The following is a 16,190-nucleotide window of genomic DNA, read 5'->3' as shown; positions in this document are numbered from 1 at the left end:
GCAGTTCTTCCCATAATATGTACATGGTCTTTTATCAAATAGGGCTAACACAGCTGATTGGCTCAAACGCATTAAGAAGGAAAGAAATTCCACAAATTACCTTTTAACAAGGCACACCTGTTAATTGAAAGGCATTCCAGGTGACTACCTTATGAAGCTGGTTGAGAGAATGCCAAGAGTTTGCAAAGCTGTCATCAAGGCAAAGGGTGGCTACTTTGAAAAAATATATTTTGATTTGTTTAACACTGTTTTGGTTACTACAAGATTCCATGTGTTATTTCATAGTTTTAATGTTTTCACTATTGTTCTACAATTGAGAAAATACCAAATATAAAGAAAAACCTTTGAATGAGTAGATGTGTGCAAACTTTTGACTGGTACTGTATATATATAATATATAATTAAATACTGCATTTGCAGCACCATGCAGGGCTACAGACACCAACCAATCTAATAAACTATTAATTATCTCCATGGATATGTCTGTCAATGGGTAATAGACAGAATCATCCAGTGGTCTATTCCAATGTGGGATTCAACATCGTGTCAGCCCACAAAATTGCTGCAGAAACAATTCGGTCTTACAAAACATTTGTCATTGAGCAATGTCCTTGTAGTTTTGTAGTCTTAATGTTGCGAATTTCAAAGTCTGGCATTCTCTGGATTTATGGTGCTTTCAAAACAACTGGGAACTCGGAAACAAGGCCGAATCATGATGACGTCATTGAGCTTCAAGTCGTAGCTCTAGAAAGAGGCCGGATTTACAATTCTGAGTTGGATGACCGTTCAAAATGTATTTTCCCAGTCGGAGCTAATTTATTCCCGATTTCCCAGTTGTCTAGAGTTACACAGCTCAAAGACTTCACTTATTTCAACAAGGCTTATGGGCATGCTATAATAGTTGAACAAAAGGCATATTTTTCTCTCAATGCCTACTTTTAAAAGGTATGTGCTAGGGATGTGTATTTAAGGTTCATTTCCTGACCACAGTTCTAGCGGTGTCCCCACCCTTCCTCAGAAGGAATGCACAGTATCCAGCAGGGTTTTAGAGGGGCTGAATGTGGCACATTCTTTGGCATCTCACTTTCCACTGACAGAGAAATCCAGTAAGAGATAGTGAGTTGTACTTCCCCACTGTGGTGAGAAAAATTAATTGCATCTGCACACAGAAGCGCTTACACAATATTTTGAATTGGAATTCTGATATGTTTAATTTCAAATTAAATTGTTGTAATGAATGAGGTTACAGATTTTCTAATGTGATATTGTAATGGTGTATTACATCTGTCCTTGTATTTCATTCTGCTCAGCCTATATGCTCTAATAATGACAATAGACATTTTATAACACTGAATTTATAGTTATATTGTACATAAATTCTAAATGATTGGTTTTACCCCTCGCCTGTACAGCTTTGAATAAATAAATGGAAATGCCTACTATTTACTAAAACTACATACTGTGTATTAATAGTACAACATACTATTTACAATGTACTGTTTAGTAAAAATGTATGCAGTAAGCAACAAATATCAACATACCACTCAGCCATACTGAAATGGCGTCATCTAATGCTCAAACGCGCTTGTTCCCTGCTATTTGTAAATTTTTGTAGAGCGTGTCCCCTATTCTGTTTATCAGCTGTTGTCAAATACTTGTGTGAAAAGACAATTATCTTCCTCAATAGTGTGCAGCAAATTCATAGAGATAGTTAGAGGACACAACATTGTACCTGTCCCATTATAGCGTCTGTGAGAGCATGTGCAGCGCCATTGAGGCCATCTCCATTTTAAAGTAGTACATTTTAGTGCAGTTGGTTAACAAACTGAAAGGTTGCGTACTGCCATCCGGAGTGTGTTGTCTGAACAGGTATAAAGCCAAGGTTGGCGATTTACTGCCCCTACAGTTATGGAATGTTTGCGCACAAGTAAAATTCAATGGCTGATCCATCCTTGGACCTGGATGGAATTATATGAGCCTTCCTTAACCCATAGGAAGTCCCACCCAGTTAACTACTTCAAAATGGTGAAATTCCTCAATGCCCATGATAAAACAAGTTTTTGGCCACTGGAGTCCTCTGTCATTCTCTATGCGCAAATTCTAATTGATTTAAAGCCAAAATTAGTATGACATTCTTGCACTTAAAGCATACTACATTTTCTAAATGACACATACTATAAATAAAAATTGCATACCCAAAAAGCCTTCTATTTAAGTATGGGTATTCAGACACACCCATAATGTTGTCCATTTAATTTGTTGATATACATGAATTATTTATTAAGAATGCACCACTATTGTCATTAAAGTATAATGTTTGTAATTCTAGAGAGGGAACGAGTCTTAAGTGGACCAAGTTGAATGAATCTCAAAGAAACCAGTAACTCAATGCTTTATTACTGTGTAATTGCCACTTCACCCTGTAATGTGTTAGTAAATACAAACATAAAGCCTACTCTGGAACATGTTAGGTGACCCAGTTCTACTCTGGGCTTAGGGTCCTTCCTTATGGAATATGTAGCATAGCATTGTACGGAGTTTAATGCAAAGCTAATGAAAGGACTGGAAATAGTGTATAAGAAGGATAGGACAGTGAGATAGATACCTGTCTCATGAGATCGTATAAGATGAGGACTGGGTACAACCCTTATCTTCATCATCTGAGACATGTTACATCTAGAAATGGCACAGTTGAGTCTATATAAATATAATTTATGACGTAACACACATTTGAAGTCTTATGAGATATTCTACGATGATCATCCCTCCATCTCTCCACTTCTCTGGTAATGGAGGTGAAAATCCCTCCGGTTCCTCATCCTCCGATGGAAGCACAGGGGGTGGCGTGGTACTTTTACTAAGCTTCCTTCTCACTCTAGCGTACATTGGATTCCACCCCGTCACAGAAACCCTCCTCTACCAATGAGAGAGGGCTTGTAAGGTCAAGCCCTTCTGGCTCTGTGACTGTGGTTGTTATTGGCTCATCGTCAGGCAGTGTGGTTGCGCTCAATTTATGGACCAGTTCAGCTATGGTTTCATACCCAGGGGTTATCAGATCCCCTGGCTCTGTGACTGGGTTTGTGATAGGGTCATCGTCAGGCAGTGTGGTTGCACTCGAATCCTGGACCAGTTAAGCTATAGTCTCATAGCCTGTGCTTGCCAGGTCCGCTGGCTCGGTGACTGTGGTTGTATCATCGTCAGAATGTGTGGTGGATTTATTGACCAGTTCAGCTATGGTTTGAGAGCTTGGGGTTGCCAGGTCCACTTCCACAGAGTGTTCATCAGGATTGGGCTCCCCAATGATCTCATAGGTATGCTGGGGTCGGACACACAGGGAAAGCCCCTGGTTCTGGTCCTCACCATCCACATGAACCTCTACTTCAAGCTGAGGGTTAAAGCTGGAGCTGAACTCCGCAGGGGCCTCCAGGAGGTTAATGTCATTCATGATGGGGATTTCCACAGGTGCAAGGCTGTCCACGATGGGGACGTCTATGATGGGAGCATCCACCTCCAGGGTGTCAAGAATATTTACGATGGGGGTATCTGGAGTGTCAAGGTCATTGATGACAGGGATGTCCACAGGTTCAAGGCTGTTTACAATGAGGGCATCCAGCACCAGTGTGTCAAGACTGTTGATGACTGGGGCATCCAGGTTCTCTAAGCCAACTGGAGCATTCGGGATATCAAGGTCATTAATGACAGTGGCATCCGCATGTTCAACAGGTTCAAGGCTGCTCACGATGGGTGCATCCACAATTGGGGCTTGCAGAGGTTCAAGGCTATTCACAATGGTGACATCCATGATGGGGAGATCCACGATGGGGGCTTCCACAGGTTCAAAACTGCTCACGATGTGGACATTCACGTTGGGGACTTCCACGGGTTCAAGAATGCTCACGATGGGGACAACCAGAGGTTCAAGGATGGGGACAGCAACAGGTTCAAAGCTGCTCACGATGGTGGCATCTATAAAGTGGAGCTCAGGTGTGAAGTTCAGGACATCACTCAGGTCACCTACAAGGTGAGAGAAGTAGTAAATAATTGAGATGTTTCACTTAACCTTAAGCTTGGCCAAAGAGAGATTGAGCCCCATTAGTATGAGGAAATGCACATGGGTGATTTGAGATAGCCTACCAATGTCGACGGTTGTGGGAGGCGAAGGAGATATAATCGTCATGGCCATGTGGGTTCTGTTGGCAATCTGCAAGGTACTTGGAGAATCACCTGCAGGGCATCAAAACACACCTGTTAAACTCACCCACTACACTTGTGCTGTGTCCCAATAATATATAACTTTTTCTAAAAATGTTCACTTGTTCTACTTCCCATGAATCTAATAGCATTGGATTGGTGGAGGCAAGGGAGTTTATATCAATATTCCTTATGCCAGTTATTTCCTTTCAAGTCAGTGAAGGGAAGTGAACATGTTGGGAGGTAGGCGAGATTGGGATGCAACCAGACACATGGAAGAAATACGGAGGGAGAGAAACAGAGATTGGTGAAGGTAGCACCTTGATCAGGTGCCTGCCTGTGGCTCCTCCAGGGTTTCAACCAGGTGACATCCTGCTCAGCAGGAGGCTGCTCTGGGACACCAATGGCACTGTCCTCAGGTCTGGGACTGAAATCTAACCAAGGAGGAGATGAAAACCAAACACACACCGTAAAACAACCACTTCTCCTCTCTGCTTGTTGTAATTAGATAACACTTGAAAAAAAGTGGAACAGTTGGGTTTCCCACCACTCTCATCTTTTCTGATGTCATTGATCATTGAGTTCTCCCTGGCGGCCAAGGCATCCTCTAGCTTCACCTGTCAATCAAATATCATCATCAGCAAATGACATCACAGCTATACTGGTTTCAGAATAACCCATTTCTCATCACTGGTCTCTAGACAAAGTACTCACAAAAGGATTCCATCCATTGCATCCCTCCCTTCTACTCATTCCTTGCTTCCTCCGTATCTCCCTACCTCCAATCTAACCGACTTCTGAGCGCCTACCCCCACCCCAAGTGTAACCCTGGACAGGACATAGCGGTCATCATTGTTGTTGCCTGTCCCATCTCACCACTCTGACCAGCTGTGACTGGGTTCTGTCCACTTCCTCACCACCATCCCGCAGCGTATAGGAATGCCTGTGGAACACAAACTAGAGAATCAGAACTTGTACAAGAAATATCTACCAATGCTTACAGTATGTTTAGTCAGCAGCATGCCACCCTGCATCCCAGTGCTGGCCTGCCTCTGAAGGTAGGCAGGGTCGGTCCCTGGATGGGGGACCAGATGCTGCTGGAAGTGGTGTTGGAGGACCAGTAGGAGGCACTATCCCCTCTAGTCTAAGAAGATCCCAATGCCCCAGGGTAGTGAAGGGGACATTGCACATTCAGCTTTCGGATGGGACGTTAAACGTGTGTCCTAACTCTGTGGTCATTAAAATTCTCATGGCACGTGTCGCACGAGTAGGGCTGTTAACCTCGGTGTTCTGGCAAAATTCCCAAACTGATCGCATTTCCATAATAGCCACCTAATAATCCTACTCATTACTAATTGGCATATATCACTCCTCACCTCTCCACCATACTAACTGATGTGTGGTGAGCGTTCTGCTTCTACTAAGCGACACACACAGTGCATCTGGAAAGTATTTAGACCCCTTGACTTTTTACACATTTTATTACATTACAGCCTTATTCTAAAAGAGATTTAAAAAAATATATAAAATCCTCATCACACACACACACCATAATGACAAAGCAAAAACAGGTAAAGAATTTTTTGCCAATGTATAAAAAATAAAATATATCACATTTACATAAGTATTCAGACCCTTTACTCAGAACTTTGTTGAAGCACCTTTTGGCAGTGATTACAGCCTCAAGTCTTCTTAGGTATGACGCTATAAGCTTGGCACACCTGTATTTGGGGAGTTTCTCCCATTCTTCTCCGCAGATCCTCTCAAGCTCTGTCAGGATGGATGGGGAGCATCGCTGCGCAGCCATTGTCAGGTCTCTCCAGAGACATTCAGAGACTTGTCCTGAAGCCACTCCTGCATTGTCTTGGCTGTGTGCTTAGGGTAATTGTCCTGTTGGAAGGCAAACCTTTGCCCTAGTCTGAGGTTGGGCGCTCTGGAGCAGGTTTTCATCCCAGATCTCTCTGTACTTTACTCTGTTCATTTTTCCCCTCGACCCTGACTAGTCTCCCAGTCCCTGAACAACTTCCCCACAGCATGATGATGCCCAACATGCTTCACTGTAAGGATGTGCCAGGTTTCCACCAGACGTGAAACTTGGCCTTCAGGCCAAAGTGTTCAATCTTGTTTTCATCAGACCAGATCATCTTGTTTCTCATGGTCTGAGAGTCTTAATGTAATTTTGGCAAACTCCAAAATGGGCTGTCATGTGCCTTTTACTGAGGAGTGGCTTCCGTCTGGCTACTCTACCATAAATGCATGACTGGTGGAGTGCTGCAGAGATGGTTGTCCTTCTGGAAGGTTCTCCCATATCCACAGAGGAACTCTAGAGCTCTGTCAGAGTGACCATCGAGTTTTTGTTCACCTCCCTGACCAAGGCCCTTCTCCCCCGATTGCGCGGTTTGGCCGGACAGCCAGCTCTAGGAAGAGTCTTGGTGGTTCCAAACTTCTTCCATTTAAGAATGGAGGCCACTGTGTTTTTGGGGACCTTCAATGCTCCAGATATTTTTTGATACCCTTCCCCAGATCGGTGCCTCGACATAATCCTGTCTCGGAGCTCTACAGACAATTCCTTCGACCTTATGGCTTGGTTTTTGCTCTGACATGCACTGTCAACTGTGCGACCTTCAGTAGACAGGTGTGAGCCTTTCCAAATCATGTCCAATCAGTTTAAATTTACCACAGGTGGACTCCAATCAAGTTGTAGAAACATCTCAAGTATGATCAATGGAAACAGAATGCAACGGAGCTCAATTTCACATCTCATAGCAAAGGGTCTGAATACTTATTTACATAAGTTTTTTTTGTTTTTTTTGTTATAAATTTGCAAAAATTCTTAAATCCTGTTTTCGGTTTGTCATTATGGGGTACTGTATGTAAATTGATGAAGAACATTTATTTAATACATTTTAGAATAAGACTGAATCTTAACAAAATATAGATAAAGTCGAGGGGTCTGAATACTTTCCGAATGCAATGTACTTCCATACATTTTTGCAGCTGGTACCAAGGGACCTTCAGACGAGTTTTTGGGAAGCCTGTGGGCATCCTAGAGCAAAGCAACTGACATATACCTTTCCACAGATGGGGTCATGTTAATGTAACCGATTTGAAATGGCTAGCTAGGTAGCGGTGGTGCACGCTAGCAGCGTTTCAGTCGGTGACGTCACTTGGTCTGAGACTTGAAGTAGTGGTTCCCCTTGCTCTGCAAGGTCCGCGGCCTTTGTGGAGCGATGGGTAACGATGCTTCTTGGGCGACTGTTGTTGATGTGTGCAGAGGGTCCATGGTTCGCGCCCGGGTCGGGGCGAGGGGACGCCGTAAAGTTATACTGTTACATTGGTGCCGTGTAGCCAAAACTGTTCAGATGCTACAGAAAGTTGGCAGATCGGCTGTACCGACTTCAGACAAGTCCCAAGACGCTTGTGGGGGTTGTAGAGCAAAACAGAACAAGATTGTGTTCATGAGAGTCTCATCGGTCCATAGATGGGTCATAATTAGTAGGCCAAATCGGACGCGACAGACAATTGTGAGAAGACTGCTTTTTGGGATGTCTCATGGTCTGACAAACACACTCTAGCTCTGTCACCTTTCACCACAGATCTGGAAGTGCGACAGGCGCATGCAGTGGACTGAAATGTATCCAATGCAAAAAAAAACATCTCTAGCTTAAACGGACAGATTTTTATTATATGCTACTTAGATTTCCATAAGGGCATCGACCTTAGGGGGTTGAAGAGCAACTTCCCCTAAAAACCAACTTCTCATTTAGAAAACAGCCTTTGGTATCAGTATTTACACTGACTACAAAGTGTAAATAGGATAATTTTGGTCATAAAGTCAATCTAGTGCAAAGCAGAGTTGTGAGACTTCACAACATAAATGAAGGTTGGGTATGTTTCAACCTGACAACGTCTGGCACAAGTAACCATCAATACAGACCCAATCGTAATGGCTGTGGTAAATTTGTGTTGACTTTGGATATCCCTATGGGGTCATTTCGGGATAGTCAGTAAATTACACATGGGACAATGTTAAAATTCCAATAGCTCAAAATTACTTAAAAACTAAATTGTATTAATTCCTATACCAATATTGACAGGATTTAATGAAAAAACTAAAAGGTGTGCAACGTGAACATTGTGTAATTTATTGACAGTCCCTAACTAGCCCCGAGACACCCACAAACCATACCCCAAAAGGTACATTTTTTAAAACTAGGCAAGTCAGTTAAGAACAAATTCTTATTTACAATGACGGCCTACTGGGGAACAGTGGGTTAACTGCCTTGTTCAAGGGCAGAACAACATATTTTTACGTTGTCAGCTTAGGGATTTGATCCAGCAACCTTTCAGTTACTGGCCCAATGCTCTAACCACTACTGTAGGCTACAGTACCTGCCACCCCGAAACAAACTCCTTTTTGAATTCAGTCATGGCCGCTATAATTTGTTAATGAACCAAATCTAAACGACACCAAATCAGGAAGTGCAATTGCCTTTTAAAAAGGTCCAATGCAGTCGTTCTTAATATCAAATCATGTCTGGGTAACAATTAAGTACCTTACAGTGATTGTTTTCAATTCAAATGGAAAAGAAATGAAAAACAAAAATAGCAAAGAGTAATTTCTCAAGCAAGAATTTAGTCAGGAATGTCTGGGAATGGTGTGAGTGGGGAGGGGAAAACTGAAAACTAGCTGTATTGGCAGAGAGGATTCGATCTCTTTCTTATTGCTCTACTAACTCATTTACCACCTGGCGATGTCACTAGGCACACCAAAACAGGCTGAAATTCAGGTGGTCTTACACTAAATGCTCTTACACTAAATGGGAATTATCATAATTTTCACAGTACTATTCCAACCTCAGTGTTGAAACATATGGAAAAACACAGGAAAATTACCTTGAAGACTCCATAATGCTCAACAACTGTGGGAAGCATTGGAGTCAACATGGGCCAGCATCCCTGTGGAACACTTGACACCTTGTAGAGTCCATGCCCCAACGAATTGAGGCTGTTCTCAAAAGGGGGTGCAACTCAATATTAGGAAGGTGTTCCTAATTTTTTGTTCACTCAGTGTATTGTTGAACATATACTCTATAGCAGTGGTCAAACTTTGAGTCAATATTACTTTTGCATTTAAAAAGCACGTCTAACTTTGATAACAAAATAGATCAGTTGGTGTAGCACTTGCAAGGCACAGCTGAGCATACATTTTAATAATTCGCTTTATGTTACGGGACTGATGGTACACTACATGACCAAAAATATGTGGTCACCTGCCCGTCGAACATCTCATTCCAAAATCATGGGCATTCATATGAAGTTGGTCCCCCCTTTGCTGCTATAACAGCCTCCAGTCTTCTGGGAAGGCTTTCATCTAAAATGTTGGAACATTGGAAACAAGTCCCCGCAGCATTCATCCACAAGAGCATTAGTGAGGTTGGGCACGGATGTTTGGCGATTAGGCCTGGCTCGCAGTCGGCATTCCAATTCGTCCCAAAGGTGTTCGATGGGGTTGAGGTCAGGCCAGTCAAGTTCTTCCACACTAGACAATCCATTTCTGTATGGACCTCACTTTGTGCATGGGGGCCTAGCCTGAACCATGGTTTGTCCATTGGACTGCCAGATGGTGAAGCAAGATTCAGCACTCCAGAGAACGCGTTTCCACTGCTCCAGAGTCCAATGGCGGCGAGCTTTACACCACCCATCCAACACTTGGCATTGCGCATAGTGATCTTAGGCTTGTGTGCGGCTGCTCGGCCATAGAAACCCATTTCATGAAGCTCCTGACGAACAGTTCTTGAGCTGACGATGCTTCCAGAGGCAGTTTGGAACTCAGTAGTGAGTGTTGCAAGCGAAGACAGACGATTTTTACAGGCTACACGCATCAGCACTCGACGGTCCCATTCTGTGAGCTTGTGAGACCCACTTCGCAGCTGTTGCTCCTCGACATTTCCACTTCACAATAACAGCACTTACAGTTGATTGGGGCATCTCTAGCAGGGTAGCAATTTGACAAAATGACTTGTTGGAAAGGTGGCATCCTAAGACAGTGCCACGTTGAAAGTCACTGAGCTCTTCAGCAAGGCCAATCTACTACCAATGCTTTCCTATGGAGATTGCGATAAAAAAAAAATTAATCCCGAGTTCCCAATGGTCTTGAACTCACTGAAGTTGGAAGTCTGAGATTTCTGAGTTCCCAGTTGTTTTGAACACAGCATTAGTCTCAGCAGAGAGAGGGAGAGGGCAGCAGAAGATCTGCCTCTCACGGTCCCACTCTCTCCTTCCTTTCCTCCAGCAAGGCTGACCAGAAAGAGGGGACAGTCTTCCACCTGATAGCGAATCTCCTGTCGCACCGCATCTGCCTCAGGAACAAATACATGTTGTTCCTATGACCAGATAGAGTGAAATATTCCTCCATATTAAAATAGACAGGACTAGCTGCTGCTAATAATAATAAAACCGCAGGCCTATCGGCTACAAATTCATTGCAGTTGCAGCGCAAGCAGACGTAGAGAGAAGCTTGTTTTATGTTTTGTAGTAGTGTTGAATAAAAACAGTGTTGACATTGCTGAATAAAACTTAGACATGAACTCACTCATAAAAACAGCAGCTCTTTGCTGTATTATTTGACAGTCTCTCTCTAGTCATAAAATCTATCATAGGCTAGTATCGAACTTTGCTGTGGCCGGGGTCATGGAGCTATAGGTAGGCACGGTGATAACTAAAAGTAGCCGGGGTCATGGAGCTATAGGTAGGCACGGTGATAACTAAAAGTAGCCGGGGTCATGGAGCTATAGGTAGGCACGGTGATAACTAAAAGTAGCCGGGGTCATGGAGCTATAGGTAGGCACGGTGATAACTAAAAGTAGCCGGGGTCATGGAGCTATAGGTAGGCACGGTGATAACTAAAAGTAGCCGGGGTCATGGAGCTATAGGTAGGCACGGTGATAACTAAAAGTAGCCGGGGTCATGGAGCTATAGGTAGGCACGGTGATAACTAAAAGTAGCCGGGGTCATGGAGCTATAGGTAGGCACGGTGATAACTAAAAGTAGCCGGGGTCATGGAGCTATAGGTAGGCACGGTGATAACTAAAAGTAGCCGGGGTCATGGAGCTATAGGTAGGCACGGTGATAACTAAAAGTAGCCGGGGTCATGGAGCTATAGGTAGGCACGGTGATAACTAAAAGTAGCCGGGGTCATGGAGCTATAGGTAGGCACGGTGATAACTAAAAGTAGCCGGGGTCATGGAGCTATAGGTAGGCACGGTGATAACTAAAAGTAGCCGGGGTCATGGAGCTATAGGTAGGCACGGTGATAACTAAAAGTAGCCGGGGTCATGGAGCTATAGGTAGGCACGGTGATAACTAAAAGTAGCAGAGATCACCCTCTGGAACTTTGATATGTAAAGTATATTATGTTCAACAATATATTGAAAAATTATCCAAATCAATTTATATTTTCAATATTCATGATTATATTTTTTATATTCATAAATGCATGTAAGAAATGTGTTTTTGAAATCAAAATACTACTCATGTTACAGAGCAAGCGGTAAAGCTTCGTGTGACAACCAACTTTTGCTTTGTAGCACCTACAGATGAAACATTATGGAGTTTTAAAGGAAGCCTGGGTTAGGCCAAAATGTCATAAATATGCCGACTTTGATTAATTATTTCTCAATTATGCTTCCAGATACAAATGTCAAATACATGTCAACAATCCTGCCACCAAAGGACCCTTCTATGGATACAATTTAGTGAAAATCATGGTCTTTTTTGTTGTTGTTATAGTTTCGTGAGGAATGACCCATTAGTCTGATTGTAACACAGGGAAGGTGAAGTGTGAACTCTTGCACTGACACTATCAAATCATTGGAGACATGCATGGAATGCAGTGTTTGAAGGTATGTGTATTCTCTCTCAAAAAGAGAGAAATTGATTTTATCCTTCAGACAATGAGTTATCTACTGGTGGCATCAACATATACGCGTTACATTATGTGAAATGTGTTGTCTCGTAATGTATCGCCAGAGGGATACCAGAGGAATTCCTGGTGTGTGTGTGTGCGAGCATATTAGTGCATGCATTAGAGAGATATAGGTTTATGATTATCTAGAAGACAAAACCACTCAATATGGCATTCAAAGACTCAATGTCCCTATCAGCTGTAGAGCATCAGGAGGCTGCTGAGGGGAAGACGGCTCGTAGTAATGGCTGGAACGGTGCAAATGGAATGGCATCAAACATGAACAAAAATGTGTTTGATACCATTCCCTAGATTCCACTCATTACCACAAGCCCATCCTCCCCAGTTCACCCCTGGAGAGGATGCGTACTCCTGCGGCGTAGAGTATGTCATGATACTCCTGCAGCGTAGAGTATGTCATGATACTCCTGCGGCGTAGAGTATGTCATGATACTCCTGCGGCGTAGAGTATCATGACATTGATCAAGCATACATTGATAATGATTCATAAGTACCCAGTGAGCATTCCTACATATACATTACTTTTCTAGTCATGGTTTACATGTAAAACCACTCTCGCCATAGCCACAGTGGGTAGGAGAAAGTGTTCTGTTATTTTAGCCTGAGTCTATCATGTACTGTAGGGAGGGGTGAACTGGTTTTAGCCTGGAGCACTGAACTCCATGCATGTTTCATTCATACATTAACCTACAATTCATACCTGTAATCCTGCCATGTATGGTCATATACTCAGGCATCAAATGCTCTCTCTTATGCAACAAAATATGTTCCTTCAGAAATGCAAAATAGTTGATCACTGACCTTCTACAGTTAGTGCAGAGGGCGAGGATGATGGAGAGGAGGAGGAAGAGCAGAGAGAACACGACGAAATCTGAAGAGAATGACCCCAACCCTGGAGCTGCCCATGGCCCCATGACCTCTCTCACCTGCACCATGGCAACTGCTGTTTTAGGGGGACACTTTAGTGAGCGAGGTGGAGAGAAAGTGGGTAGGTGAATACATGCTTTCGTGGGCTTGGTTGAAATACAAGCGTTTCATCTACTGAAATAAGTGTTTAGTTTGTTGTCAATATGTACTTATGGACACTTATGGTTACATGATTAAAGAAAAGTTGCCAAAATAGAGCAGAGTACACAAGTGTACACAGAGGATCTAGCTACACCCTACCCATGTACAGTTTGCACATAATATTATTAAAGTCATGTTTAGAGTTCTTTGTATATTCACAATGTTGACTAAATTCTCATTGGGTGATTCCTTACGAAGCTATAGGACAAAAATACCATGTTGAGGATTTTCACAAAATGTAATCCAATAATGGTCCTTTGGATGAAGGATTGTTGACATATCTAAAAGTATAATTAAGAAATAATAAAAGTTGTCATATTTCTGACATCGGGCCTTACCCAGGCTTCCTTTAAAACTCCATAATGTTTCACCTGTAGCTGCTACAAAGCAAAAATTGGTGTCATGTGAAGATTTACCTCTTGCTCTAAAATGAGTAGTATTTTGATTTCAATGAAAATTTCCTTATAGTAAGTTATGAATATTGAAAAATATAAACATAATATATAAAACCAAAATGTTGGCTTATTTTCAATAAATTGTTGAATATACTCTACAGACATTTCAAAATTCCAGATACAAATGTCAAATATTTTCCCAAGGGAAAAAGTAACAGAGTGAAATACTTTTTTTGCCCTAGTTTAGTAAGGAATCACCCTATTTCATGCAAAACCCACCTCTGTCTGCACCCATATCTACTTAAGGAGGTGCTGGCTGCTTGCTTATGCACTTGAGGGTGAGAGGCCTGCTTAGCCCCTTACAGTAGATGGTAAGACAGCAAAAACATTGCCACTATTTTAAACAAAATAGTGAGGGATTTATATTGCTGGCAGTAAATCAGCACCAATATTTAAAAAAAATATATATATATATATATATCTTTTTTTAAATGGGCCTAAAAGAATAAACGTGCACATGAACAAAAAAAAGGACAGGATAGACAGATTCACTGCATAAACAAGAGGGCACTGAAGATTGCTGGAATACAATCCAACAAATAAGCCTGTAATTATGAGAGCAGAGACAACAATACTGTCCTGTCACACCCTATTACCTCCGGACCTCATCAAATACATCACTTACTGATGATTAAGAGTAGCTGACTTTTCCAATCACTTACTGCACTTGCTCAATCAGTGAATGTGATACCAGCAAAAACAATGTCTGTAGGTAAATGCAGTGTTATCAACAAGTGTGCAAATCATTCTAATCAAAGTAAAACAAATTGAAATGGTGATAAACACATGTTCATTATATGCATGGCTTCTACAGATTGTTACAAGCTAAGTTACAGTATTTCATACAAAATAACTTACCTTGTGATTCACAGGGATAACGTCTTGACTGTTACAATCCAATCAAACGCATAACCCAAGGCCATCTGTCAACATCCTGTGTCCAATAGCAGAAAGAAAAATACTCAGTTATTAACATTCAGATCAAATAAACATCTGACAATTGATATCATTAAGATTGTTTATATTCTATTCTACCATTCCAAGTGTGACCTAATGTCAGTTCCATTCTGTGTTCTCTGAAACACTTTCACCTGGTGGGAGGGGTCTCACTGCCTCTGCCAATCAATGACCCATTGACTTGAGCCAATCAAAATGGGATGCTGTTCATTGAAACACATTTTTATAGGATGATACAAAAGCCGGTGCTCATAAAAATGAGGGCGCTCGTTTGACTTCTTGCTCTGTACCTGGGGTGTATTCACTAGGAACCAAACAGAACCAAAGGGAACAAAATGGGGGAAGGACCTACATACATTTGTAAAATAGAACGTTTTTGTTGTAAAACCCAACTGTTTTCAACAGTTTGGACTAATGATTACACCCCTGATGGGAACAATCCAAACAATCACAAAATCCAAACAACATACAGTGTATTGCAGATAAATCTTTAAATAATATTGAAATGCAACATTTTTATGAGCAAATACTGTAATCCTTGCACGAAGGAGCAGGTTGTTTCAACCACACCAGAAAACTCACACTTCAAAGAACAGTGTTAATGAACAGGTATTCCCTGACACCTAAAGCTTTGACTGTAGCCTACGGCAATCTTACAATTCACAATGTGACCGCGCCACTGTATCGAAACAGAATCCTCCCTCCTCGAAAGCCAGCCAGTTTACTCATTGACAGCCTTGAACACACAGGACAGAAGGCAAATACTGAACAATACTGGCATTTGTACGTGTTAAAGGGACATGACTAACTTTCACTGTACAGACTGAATGCTGTAATCCTGAAACACACCATCTTTCTCTCTATTTCTTTCATTCATCTCTTTCAAGAGGCTCTTGTTTTGTTGTGTGTCTTGTGTTCTGGGAATTGTGTTCAAGCAGTTGTTGATGTTCTCGTACAAGACCGACAGAGTATCTCTTGCTGTGCATGTATTTGGGACAGATAAGGGGTTACTGTACAATGATATCAAACTGACTATTTAACTATATAACTATTTTATCAGTGCACAGCAGCCGCCAACTGACGTTTAACCCTTGATCACTGGTGGTGCGTAGTGTGTTGTGACCCCAGCTGTGTGTGCCACTGAGATGATAGAGGGAGATAAAGGAGATCAGAAATACCAGTTGGTATTGTGTATGACACGACAGTTTGAGGAGATTTAAAATGCGAAAAAGCATATACAGTGTTCATGGAGTATATACAGTATTTACACAAAGGTCCACAAGCACACACACACACATTAAAAAACTAACACACAGGTGAAGAGAAATTATTACTCACAGATTAAAAATCTTTTGCAGGGTCAGAACGCTTGACCTCTGACCTTGTCACAGACGGTCAACAGAGAGCGACACCTCCTCACCCAAATGTGCCATGTCAATGTCAAACGGCAGAAGCTTTTTTTTTCTTTAACGAGTACGACGAGCCCGACATGAACAACATACTGCTTTCCCGGGAACAGGCCCACATCCCCG

General features: G+C 42.1%; 1 protein-coding gene across 2 annotated transcripts; it reads right to left on the bottom strand.

Moving 5' to 3' along the window:
* Positions 1-1,253: 1,253 nt before the first annotated feature.
* LOC120023755 lies at positions 1,254-14,784 on the bottom strand. 2 transcript variants are annotated; one of them, XM_038967845.1, is made up of 8 exons: positions 14,737-14,784; positions 14,560-14,635; positions 12,980-13,121; positions 5,068-5,134; positions 4,739-4,808; positions 4,512-4,625; positions 4,135-4,224; positions 1,254-4,014 (listed from the first exon to the last, which is right to left on the bottom strand). In XM_038967845.1, the coding sequence occupies exons 3-8, from the start codon at positions 13,111-13,113 to the stop codon at positions 3,131-3,133; spliced, it is 1,359 nt and encodes a 452-aa protein (XP_038823773.1). In that variant the 5' UTR covers positions 13,114-13,121; positions 14,560-14,635; positions 14,737-14,784; the 3' UTR covers positions 1,254-3,130. The 2 variants fall into 2 exon arrangements, with proteins under 2 accessions (XP_038823773.1, XP_038823774.1); XM_038967846.1 differs by lacking the exons at positions 14,560-14,635; positions 14,737-14,784 and having other exon boundaries at positions 4,906-5,134; positions 12,980-13,037.
* Positions 14,785-16,190: the final 1,406 nt, after the last annotated feature.

Source organism: Salvelinus namaycush, chromosome 28 (genome assembly GCF_016432855.1).
Source record: "Salvelinus namaycush isolate Seneca chromosome 28, SaNama_1.0, whole genome shotgun sequence".
Classification (NCBI taxonomy): domain Eukaryota; kingdom Metazoa; phylum Chordata; class Actinopteri; order Salmoniformes; family Salmonidae; genus Salvelinus; species Salvelinus namaycush.
The sequence above is the reverse complement of the archived record's forward strand: the minus strand, read 5'-3'. Positions and strand labels throughout refer to the sequence as shown.

Coding starts and splice junctions, on each gene's coding strand:
- LOC120023755 (XM_038967845.1), bottom strand. CDS start 13,113: ATGGTGCAGGTGAGAGAGGTCATGGGGCCATGGGCAGCTCCAGGGTTG. Junction 4,225..4,511: donor CAGGCAGGCACCTGATCAAG/GTGCTACCTTCA, acceptor GATGCCCTGCAG/GTGATTCTCCAAGTACCTTG. Junction 4,015..4,134: donor TCCCACAACCGTCGACATTG/GTAGGCTATCTC, acceptor CTCACCTTGTAG/GTGACCTGAGTGATGTCCTG.